Source organism: Bufo gargarizans, chromosome 5 (assembly GCF_014858855.1).
Source record: "Bufo gargarizans isolate SCDJY-AF-19 chromosome 5, ASM1485885v1, whole genome shotgun sequence".
In the NCBI taxonomy this organism is placed as follows: Eukaryota; Metazoa; Chordata; class Amphibia; order Anura; family Bufonidae; genus Bufo; species Bufo gargarizans.
In genome coordinates this window covers 368,147,949-368,160,088 of record NC_058084.1, presented here as the reverse complement: position 1 = coordinate 368,160,088, position 12,140 = coordinate 368,147,949, and the positions used below count along the sequence as shown (strand labels likewise).

The window sequence follows — 12,140 nt, the reverse complement described above, 5'->3', positions numbered from 1 at the left end:
CAGAAAACCTTAACATCAATGACATCGGCCTACGGTTCACTTCTGAATGCAACGCGTCACAGTTACCCTTGAACCAGCAGCAAAACTTTAGCTGCTTCATATGAAGGGTTTAACGTGTATCTAGGTGTCCCCACCTTATACAATTACCTCTCTGCGTTGTTTTTAGATTTAGGCCTCATGCACACGACCATTGTGTGCATCCGTGTTCGTTGTTCCGTTTTCCGTGATTTTCTGTGGACCCATTGACTTTAAATGGGTCCGTTGAAAGCTTGGAAAATGCACCGTTGTTTATCGGCGTTCGTGATCCGTGTTTCCTGTCCGTCCAAAAAATATGACCAGTCCTATTTGTTTGACGGACAACGGTTCGCGGACCCATTCAAGTCAATGGGTCCATGAAAAAACACGGATGCACACAAGATTGTCATCCGCGTCAGTGATCCGGGTCCGTAGGCTACTTTCACACAGACGGATCGCAGAACTCAGATCCGATAGTATATTCTAACACAGAGGCATTCCCATAGTGATGGGGACGCTTCAAGTTAGAATATACTGAGAACTGTGTACATGACTGCCCCCTGCTGCCTGGCAGCACCCGATCTCTTACAGGGGGCTGTGATCCGCACAATTAACCCCTCAGGTGCCGCACCTGAGGGGTTAATTGTGCGTATCATAGCCCCCTGTAAGAAATAAGGTGCTGCCAGGCAGGAGCGGGCAGACCCCCCTCCCTCCCCAGTTTTAAATTCATTGGTGGCCAGTGCGGCCCCCTCCCCCCCTTCCCTGTATTACATTCATTAGTGGCCAGTGCGGCCTCCCCTCTCCCCCCTCCTAATTAAAATCCCCACCCCCATATACTATGGCCCTAGTTGTGCCCCCATCTTTATATTATGGCCTCAGTTGTACCCTCATACATATACTATGACCCCAGATGTGTCCCTATACATATATTTTGGCCCCAGTTGTGCCCCCATCTTTATATTATGGCCCCAGTTGTGCCCTCATACATATACTATGACCCCAGATCTGTCCCTATACATATATTATGTATGTATGTTCACGTTCCGTGCTACAACTGATTAGCTTTAAATAACACATTATATAATATAATACACACCCTGCCTCGATTCCTGCCTAAAATCTAACTCCTGCGTCCCTACATTTTTCGCCGAGCCTGTCGGCGTCTTCAGGGGAAACTAAACTAAACTAGACCTGTTTAGTTTCCCCTGAAGACGCCGACAGGCTCGGCGAAACATGTAGGGACACAGGAGTTAGGTTTTAGGCAGGAATCGAGGCAGGGTGTGTATTATATTATATAATGTGTCATTTAGAGATGGGATTATCCCGCTAATCAGTTGTAGCACGGAATGTGAACATACATACATATGGTCCAATGTAATCAGCACATGCCCCTGATTCCATTCCTGAGGAAAGTAACCATGGCAGCCAGGACTGCAGTAGCGCCGTGGTTGCCATGTTTACCGATCGGAGCCCCAGCGATTAAACTGGGACTCCGATCGGAACTCTCCGCTGCCACCAACTGGGGCCATAATATATCTGTGGGGACATAACTGGGGCCATCGTATATGTATGGGGGCACAACTGGGACCATAATATATGTATGGGGGCACAACTGGGACCATAATATATGTATGGGGGCACAACTGGGACCGTAATATATGTATGGGGGCACAACTGGGGCCATAATATATGTATAGGGACACATCTGGGGGTCATAGTATATGTATGAGGGCACAACTGGGGCCATAATATAAAGATGGGGGAACAACTGGGGCCATAGTATATGGGGGGGGGATTTTAATTAGGGGGGGGGGAGGCCGCACTGGCCACCAATGAATTTAAAACTGGGAAGGGAGGGAGGGGGGTCTGCCCCCTCCTGCCTGGCAGCACCTGATCTCTTACAGGGGGCTATGATACGCACAATTAACCCCTCAGGTGCGGCACCTGAGGGGTTAATTGTGCGGATCACAGCCCCGTGTAAGAGATCGGGTGCTGCCAGGCAGCAGGGGGCAGTCATGTACACAGTTCTTAGTATATTCTAACTTGAAGCGTCCCCATCACTATGGGAACGCCTCTGTGTTAGAATATACTGTCGGATCTGAGTTTTCACAATATAACTCAAATCTGATGGTATATTCTAACATAGAGGCGTTCCCATGGTGATGAGGACGCTTCAAGTTAAAATATACCCAGACTTTACATTGAAAGTCAATGGGGGATGGATCCGTTTGCAATTGCACCATATTGTGTCAACGTCAAACGGATCCGTCCCCATTGACTTGCATTGTAAGTAAGGACGGATCCGTTTGGCTCCACACGGCCAGGCGGACACCAAAACAACTGTTTTTTTTACTTTCTTTCATGTCTGGTGATCCTCTAAAAATCACGGAAGACACACGGGAAAAAAAACGGATCACGGAACAACGGAACCCTTTTTTGCGAACTGTGAAAAAAAACTGTAGTGTGCATGAGGCCTTATACATACACCTTTATTATTTTCTGGATATGCTGGTGGTGGTCCATAGTGTTGTGTACGCTTATTGTCGTCGGCAGCATTTTTTTATCTGACATAATCACCTCCTATCAGCTAATAGCTGTTTTCTCTTTGGCCAGTGCTGTAACTAGCCTTTAAATCCATTTAGGAGTCAACTATGACTCTAATTTACTCTAATATCTGTGACAGCATTGCACAGGGCTCGGCGTCCATTCCATTGCTTAGCAACGAGCTACACTGAGTCCATGCCACACAACGCGTCAGGCGGCTCCCCGGTCACATGATCCCAACTTCCGGCCTGTGGACTGCACAGTGTGCGTTCCACGGGCATGCTTTCATTTTGCATACAGGAAGTAGGAGGGCACGTCATAGCCAGGCGCACTTTAAATGAGATGGAGGGCGCAAAAGCCAGCGCTCTCCATCCACTGGCAGCGACAGTGAGGCTGTGGTTTATAGGGGACACTTCCCCACACTCAGGCACACTCGGACCACTGTCCCTCTGTGTTCACCCCTTATCTGGGAAGAGACATTGACATCAAGTAGTGAGTATTACTGGTGTTATACTTTCAGGTATTAGTCCCTGAATCTCCATTTACTATTTAGCAATATATTGTGTGTTTCCCTTTTTTGTGTCTTGCAGTTTTCTTCACTAAAGGGAATCCCCTGATGAGTCCCAAAGTAGGGATGAAACATGGCATTTAGGGAATTAGTGAGGCCGAGTATAGGTAATAGGCCCCGAACCAGGGACAGGTTCCGTACGGGATCGCCCCTATCGGGACAGGTGCTCTGTGTCTGTTAGGCAGCCAAATTTAATAGTCCCCTCACCCACACCAAGTAGGGCATTATGACAAAGGTACTATAGGAGTATTCCAACCTTATGCTGCTAATATCAGAAGCACCAGCCACCAACATCCTTCTGCCACTGCAGTGAAGGATACATTGTAATTGCACATTGTCCATACGTCTGGAGTGGTAAGACCGTATCTTACTACTATTGTTATGACTAGGCAGCATGCTGAGATGTGGATTGAGATTCTGTTTTTGTAATTTGTTTTCTTACTGTCTTTGTTAGTTATTGGCTTTTGAGGTATATTCAGAAAAAGTTATATTTTATGATTATTAAGACACCCGGTCCACTAGTGGTTTGGTACTAATGTCAGCTGAACCTAACTAGCCTAGTCCTACTTGTATCTATTCCCCCGTTACGCCAGAAATCTAACTTTTATAGTATGCTAATTAGCCTCTAGGAACAGACTCTAGAAGCTCCATTCTCTCACCTCTGGGCGCTCGTCCTTCAATCACTGCGCCTGCGCCGAAAGCTGAACGGGACAGTGCAGGCGCGAGATCCATGGCAGACAGGGCCGGCAGGAGACCAAGGCTGCCTGGCCCTGTCAATCAAGGGCAGCAGGGCGCATCTAGAGGTGGGAGAACGGAGCTTCTAGGAGCAGGAACACCGCCCCCCCCGCTCCTAGAGGCTAATTAGCATATTATAAAAGTTTGATTTCTGGTGTAACGGGGGCATAGATACATATAGGAATAGGCTCATTAGGTTCAGCTGACATTAGCACATTGCTAATGTCAGCTAGTTTAATACTTTAATTCTGATGACAGAAACCCTTTAATAGGCACACGTAATAGAAGGCTTTTTTGGTCTCAATGACCATTTGTCAATAATGAAAGTAAAAGTTGCCTAAACATGTGCTCAGGGTCAGAAATGGCTGAAACATGCTAAATAATGCATCGTCTAATTGAGTACTTTGACCAGGGAACTGTCTGGATGTAACCATGGACCACTCGTGAGAAGTTTTGAGGGCTTGTCTTTTTGTGGGAAGAGTTGCAGTTTTCAGTGGTACGGTTTTGGTTATACATTTTGCTTCCCTTGCTTTTTACTGTGCTGGATAAATTACATGATTTATTTAATCCTGTGGGTCAGTACAACTGCAGCAATACCAATTTATTATAGCAAAACAGACAAGAATAAAACATTTTCTTTAATTTGCAGGATGGATATATGGATGTGAACAGCACATGGATGACATCTGTGTGTGTTTATTATTATTATTTTTATTGCGGACCCCTAGAAATGAATGGGTCTGTGTGCTATCCGCAAAAACTGCATATCGGTCATGGACCAAAAAGATGGTCGTTTGCATAATTATATATAATTTTGTGCAGGATAAGAAAAGCGTAGCTGCTTTCTTTCAGAAGCAGCGCCACACCTGCCCACCCGTGGTATGTGGTATTGCAATCCAGTCCTGCAGCTCAGTCCCATTCACTTCAATACCAGGTATAACCTATAGACCGGCCTGGCACTGAAGAAAACAGCTAGGTTTCCTCTTATCCTGGACAACCTCTTATAAAATCACGAAACTAAAAATCAATAAGCAATGTAATGGTTTAGCTGATGTCTAAATTCACAGCTTGACTTTTTTGGAAGATTTCTTGTTTTCTCGTGTACACAACATTCAGTATATTTTGTATTTTTGCAGGCACACTAAAACGAAGTGTCAGCGCTTCTGGAGGAGAAATATCTCAAGCAAAGTGGGTATATTAAGGTTATATTACAGCACACCTAATACCATTAGATATTTGAAATATCTGGTAATATTCCTAACGGGCTTATCCTATGAAAAACGTTTATCACCTATCTACCAAATCTTTGGGGTCCCCAGTACTGGAACCCTCACCGATAACTAAAACAGGGGCCCTGATCCATTCTGAAAGAGTTTGAATAGAACAATGGTCATTCATGAGCCCTGCCACCCCAAACAAAGTCTAATGGGATTGATGGAGAAAGGAAAGTTCAATGCTCATAGACTTTTGGGGGAGATTTATCAAACTTGTATAAAGTAGAACTGGCTTAGTTGTCCATAGCAGCCAATCAGATTCCACCTTTCATTTTCCAAAGGAGTTCTGAAAAATAAATGTGGAATCTGATTGGTTGCTACTGGCAAATAAGCCAGTTCTACTTTACACTAGTTTGATAAATCTCTCCTTGGTTCTTATCCTGCAAAATACAGTGGGGCAGATTTATTAATCCTGTCTTAAATTTAAACAGCTGAAAGGTACACTAGGTGCAGCAAATTTGTTACAGTGGCTAATGCTGCATTGGTAAATGTGGGTCATTGTATGTTAATTGCACCTACATTTTTGCACAACATTTAGCAAAAAGTAAGCCAGCTAACAGATGGTATAAACTAAAGCTTATATTACACGCGCAGATAATCGTTTGTTCATATGAACGCTCATTAGCGATGATCTGGCAGTGTTATACTGCCTCTGATTAGCTGATGAACAAGCAAACGCTCGTTCATCGGGCAATTGGAATCTTTCATCAGGTTGAAAAATGATTGTTCGTGAGCGGAAGATTTTGCCGTGTAATTGCAATCTGCTGCAGGCAAACAGTGATTCAGTATGGGGATGAGCAATGGCATTAGTGATCACCCCTCCCCATACTGAGGAGGAGATCTCTGCATGTAATAGCAGTGGTCTCCTACACTAGTGAGCAGGCCATTGTCGGGAAGGAAGCCACCTTCAAGATCTGTGCGTCTAATATAAGCTTTAGACTAGACAATGATAAATTGGGTATATATTTGGACTGTCTGGTCTGGGGGGGGGGGGGTATGTATTATGAGGGTTATATTTGACAAGTTTTGTTATATTTTCACAGGTGATGAATCTAGCTAAAAATGTAACTATGCTATGAAATGCCGGCCAATGTCAGAAACTGCAAAACATGTAGCAAACACTTATTCTAGGGATTGTCCAACCCTCTACAAGTGATGGCCTATATGCCATCCCTATCTGATTGATGGGGTGTCACCCCCACTGAGCAGCTGTTCTGCGGTAGCTCCGGGGCTCTGTGACAAGCTCCATCCAGGGGGTTTAGACAGTATTTGTAAATCTGGCCCATTGTACCACTTCTCTGTAGCAATCCTTCTCTGTAAAGCTAATTCTATAATCAATCTAAGTGAATTCTTGTCAAGTACAGGAAATGAAATCAATTTTATTTCTTCCTAATGTAATGCCATTATTCCGAAAAACAATTTATTACTCAAATAATTGGTGCAATCGAATAACAATTTTGATTAACCCTTCATGTATTTGTGATCAGGGACAGGTAAACCATGCAGGGCTAATGTATGTCAAAAGCCCTAAAATGATATTGTCATAGCTTTCATTAAATGTGTCTTGTCATTTGGCATCCAAGAATACACAATTCCTCTTAAATAATGAGCATTTTCCAGTATTCTAGAACATTAATCTAGACATATTTGCTGACAGAGTTTAGAAAATAATCTCTATGTGGCTACCATGAGTCTAATGAGGCCAAGAGGGAGCAAACAATTGACTGTAGGAATTTCATCTGGCAATGGATACAGTGGAGTAAGCTTGTTAGTGACGGTTTTTCGACTCCATTTCAGTGATTAAAAAAACGTACTGAGTGTTTCCTGTCTATTAGCTATATGACATGATCTTTTGTATTGCTCTTGGTAAGTAGATGTTCCCTGGAGTAACCAAAGATTAAGGTAGACAGCCCAAATTGGCTTCCTGTGTTAGGACGTGTTATTAAGCTGTAGCTGAATTCTGCATACGGCGCGGTAGAATGTAGGAAAGTAGGAACTTTTAGGATTGAGCATTAAAAGCACATCAGGGCTTCAGCAAATAAAATGTACTCATTAAATAATGAAAAACTGCACAAGATCTCAATTTTCATGGTTCTCAAGATTTCTGCTTACAGTCATTTCATTGGAACCTTCATTTTTACTACCAGTGGACCCAGGATCGAAGTTCAGACTCTGGACTAAATGGAATAAATAATCTAGACCCAAACCAAAGAAAAATTCCAACCCTGGATCCCATTTACTTACTGTCCTCACTACTGAGGTTTTCTGCAGCTACAGGCAACAACACATCAGGGTTATGACACTGGCAGCATTAGGACCTCAAAATGTAGAGGAACCATGGAGTGAGGAGGATAATATCAGACATCTTCTGTTGGAATAATCCAATCAAAAATAGAGAATATAAAAATAAAAAATATGGTGTTGAGATTTGGGGGTGGTGGCAGTCCATAAAGCTGACACTGGGGGGATAGAGAGATGCTTGGTCATTAAATAGAAACAATGGTGCACAGCTCGTGACAACAACACCCCAGCGTTCTGACACTGGCAGCATTTGGACCTCAAAATGAAAAAGAAGCGGGGAGTGAGGAAGACTCAGTTATGTTAACGAGGTTGTCCCACAAAAAATATTTTACAGTTTTCAAATCAGATTTTGGATCTGAATATTTTTACAATTGCATGTAATTAAAAAATTTAGTATACACACTGAGTTACCGTAATCAATAAAAAATATCTCTATAGCGCCACCTGCTGTTTGTTATTTTTCTTGTTTCTCTGTCCACTTTGCTGAGGTGGACACACATGCTCAGTCCATCTTTCAACTGCCTCCTGAACAGTGATGATGAGAGAGCTGCAGCAGAAAGAAAATGCCTCCTGAGAAGGTCATGCCTCCTAAGCTGCCAGCGATTGTCATGTACTATATGATGTCTGATTATCATATTTTACATTAATCATGGGATAACCCCTTTTATTGTACTGTAATTGTAACAAGCCGTGCACCTATGTGTCCATTACTTAACCATGACAGATTTTTACCCCTGGCAGAAAACTATGAAAACTCCCTTTAAATGACTGTAAGAAGTGAGCAGTTGATTCAGAAAGTACACTAGAAAACTGTATAACTTATACAGTGGATAGATTTAACCTGCTAAAACCATCATTTCGCTTTATATGCTATTGCTTATTATGTTTAATAAAACCTACTCTTTTCTTAGGTTAACTTCAAAATGTTGTGCTCTATATTTTTCAGGGAGCACACGGGTAACACAGGTTCAAAATCAAGACCAGGTAATTCTTTGCTTTCTGAGAACAGAAACTTGAAAGTTTCTCTTAGGATATAACATGAAATACTATCTCTTCCTTTCTTTTCTTCAGCTTTGCTGCCTATTGATCTTCTTCTGAAAGTTCCTTCACTGGTGTTCAGGTCTCAAAGTAGGAAGCTAGTGACTTCGTTAGGGGCAGAATGGCCTGCACACAGTTTTTCTACTGTGGTTCTTCACAGTCTGAAACATTCTGGTATATATTTTGAGTGGAATTATGCACTTTTTCTTTTTATCTTTGAATATATTTTTTTACATCAAGGTGTCATATGTGAATACTTGTACAAGTTCTCACAAGCTGCTTTACAATGCTTAAAGGCCGGTTGACCCATTACAACAACGTATCCCGTCCACAGGATATGGGATGCGTCTGACCGCCGTTGATCTGATCACTGGGGGCCCCCAGAATGGGTTCCATTTAAATGGCTTAGCGGACACGAAAGCGTGCAGCCACTCCATTCAATTCTATGGGGCTGCCAGATAGAGCCGAGCACTTGTACCTGTGGTTAAGGGATAAGTTATTTATTTAAAACACAAAGAAAGTAATATTTAGAGTGGGAATATTGTTACAGTACAATCAGACACTAAGAAAGTGTAACCCCTTACCTGCCTGAAAAGCTTGACAGGAACATTTACATGGTGCAACTGACAGTTACACCCTTGGGGACCTTTTCTGTAGGCTTCTCAGCATAGCCAGACCCACGGTGGGAATTTATACTTCCCTGATCCCCGCCACTGTGTCTCCATCGCTCTCCCACTTGCTTTGTGGGACCCGGATCTCCCCGTGTCAGCAAACAGTTTGACATGGGTCACATGGCCGCTGATGACTAGCCATATCGGTGACGTGTCACTCATGTGTCATGTCACTGGGTCACACATGTACATACAGCCATCAGAGCGGCTGCCTGACAGACTCTCTTCAAAACAGAAAGCAAGATAGTCTGCAGATTCACTGAAAGGGAAGGCTGTAGAAACTGTTAAAAAAAACGACCAACTGGAAAAAAATTATTTTTAGCCCAAATTGAGTATTATACGGTCATTAAATTGCCTCTGAAGGTATGTAATGTTGAAACAAACCGTCTATAAGGAAAAAGTCAAAGAGAAGGAGAAATAAATATCACTATTCATGAACTCCAGTCATCTCTTCTTTTCTATTTGTCTATTCTGAGCAATGAGACGAGTCACAAGTGTTATGGCTAAAGAGTTGTACCTCACAATCTGATGTGGGACACCTCTGATCTGCACTGTTTATCCATTTGAATGCAGTGATCGGCAGGAGAGACTGAGATTGAGACCCCCATTTAATCGCATCACAGGGAATGTAATGGTCCACTGAAGGATATTTACTGTTGTTTGGCCATACTTAGTTATGCCCTAACAATTACCCCCTATGAGATTATAAAAAAAAGTTTTTCTACAATAAGTACAACCTAGTCACAAAACATAAAATAATGTTCACATAGTTGGTATCGTTATTATAACCATAACAACCTATGCAATAAATTTATAGTGTATTACGGTATAAAATTCAAAAAACTAAATTGCTTTGTTTTCCATATTGTTAAAATAAACAACAACTTCTCTTGCAAAAAACAAAGCCTCAACTCCATCAATCAAAGAAAAAAAGTTCTGACCGCTGCAATGCAAAGAGTAAAACTCAGACTGGCTTGGTCTTTTGAGAGGTTATAGCGTACAGACAACGTTGCTTCTTCTCAGATTGAGCAGTTGTAGGCTTCTAGTAGTCAACTAGAGTATACTGTATATCTAGTAGGGCAAGAAGAACGTTTGTGCTTTCTTTTCATTGCCTCTGCCCTGTCCTTCATACACTGCAGAATACTAACCACTCACGTTCTGTACTAAATTGATCTTTATTCTTCATTTACCTTCCAAATATATGAACCCAAAATGTCTGAAAGGCTGCATACTGCATCATTAGCCAAGGAAGAAGCCAAGATGACTGTATATATGATAAATAGATAACCCAAACTGTAGGATAGAATAAAGTGCCTCTTTTTTCTGCAATGTGAATTTCCTATTGGGACCAATAGGAGGCAAATTTTAAAAACATTTGGGGTCATTTATCAAACGGGTGTAAAGTAGAACTGGCTTAGTTACCCATAGCAACCAGTCAGATTCCACCTTTCCTTTTTGACAGCTCCTTTGGAGAATGAAAGGTGGACTCTGGTTGCTGTGGGCAACTAAGCCAGTTCCACTTTACACCAGTTTGAAAAATGACCCCAAATCTACTTGTAAAGCAAAAGAAATAGTGCAGAAAGAGGAAGTGAGAAACAGTAATGAAGCAAATATATAACCATTAGTTTGTTCATCCAAGTCCTCTCCACTTACCATGAAAGGAATAAAGAGCAATTAATAAATAGAAAAACCCTTGTAGACAGTTGTATTAGATATTCATTTATTTTGTGTAGTACTATACAATATACAACCCCTTTCTGTATGCAATTTTACTATTATAGAAGGAGTCCCCTACTCTGAATCCCCTCTATTAGGCCTCATGCACACGACCGTTGTTTCATTCCGTGTCTGTTGTTCCGTTTAGCGTGATTTTCTGCAGACCCATTGACTTTCAATGGGTCCGTTGAAAACTCGGCTAATGCACCGTTTGTCATCCGTGTCCGTGATCCGTGGTTCCAGTCCGTCCCAAAAATATAACCTGTCCTATTTTTTTTCACGGAAAACGGTTTGCGGACCCATTCAAGTCAAAGGTCCGTGAAAAAATGCGGAGGCACACAAGATTGTCATCCGCGTCCGTTTTTTTCCTATTATTTGCATGGCATACTTGACTTTTTTTTACTTTCCTTCCTCCTGGTGATGCTCCAAAAAAAAAGGAGGACACACGGAAACAAAAACGGAAACGGATCACGGAACAACGGAACCCCATTTTGCGGAACGGAACACAACAACGGTCGTGTGCATGAGGCCTTAGCCAGAGTAAAGAACTGCTGTCAAAGAGTTACTCTCGCTTTAGTGGCTGAAGCTCATGCATTGCATGTTCATCCATTCATTAGAAATAACTGCAATTTTCCTGGTGTCATTATAACAGCTGATTGGGGTTTTTGGAAGCAGGATCCATGAATGATTCCTGGACCAGATGCAATTTTAAACACTATTCCCTTAATAAGACATATATTATGCTCATATCATTATATATTGAAATTACAGATGAGTGAATTGACTTCGGATGAAACATCCAAAGTCGATTCGCATAAATTAGAATAGTACAGTATTAGAATGTATTGGCTCCGATGAGCCAAAGTTATTGCTTCGCGAAGTCTTGCGAGACTTCGCGTAATAACTTTATAAATTCATTTGTACTGTAGAAAAACATTTCCCAAACTCGGGTTCGGTTCCAAGTGGTACACCTTATATAGAAGTGGTACAACTTGTGTAGAAGTAAAAGAAATATAAAGAATAGCACCTAAATTGTTACCCTCATGATAAATGTATCTGTCCCTTTCAGAGATGTGACTACGCAGGTTCCACGACCAGCTCCAAAGCAGAGCCTCCGCTCTTGGTCTGCTAATTGGTGCAGGCATGAAATGGTCAGGACTGAACAAAATTTCTGGTCCTGTCAATCGAATGGCATTCTATATATATATATATATATTTTTTTTTTTTCATTTTCCCTAAACCAATCACGTTGTGTACAGTTTTTTTTCATTCTCTGCT

The 12,140-nt window shown here is 42.0% G+C and overlaps 1 protein-coding gene across 4 annotated transcripts in view; it reads left to right on the top strand.

The window, feature by feature from the left end:
• Nucleotides 1-12,140, top strand: part of NEK10 (NIMA related kinase 10) — a 259,563-nt gene that overhangs the window by 202,270 nt on the left and 45,153 nt on the right. For 2 of the 4 annotated variants that reach the window (XM_044293920.1, XM_044293919.1), the window contains 3 exons: nt 4,999-5,050; nt 8,384-8,421; nt 8,509-8,649. In XM_044293920.1, coding sequence (XP_044149855.1) covers nt 4,999-5,050; nt 8,384-8,421; nt 8,509-8,649 — 231 coding nt within the window. The remainder of the gene's footprint in view (nt 1-4,998; nt 5,051-8,383; nt 8,422-8,508; nt 8,650-12,140) is intronic. The other 2 variants (XM_044293922.1, XM_044293921.1) reach the window with 1 other exon arrangement.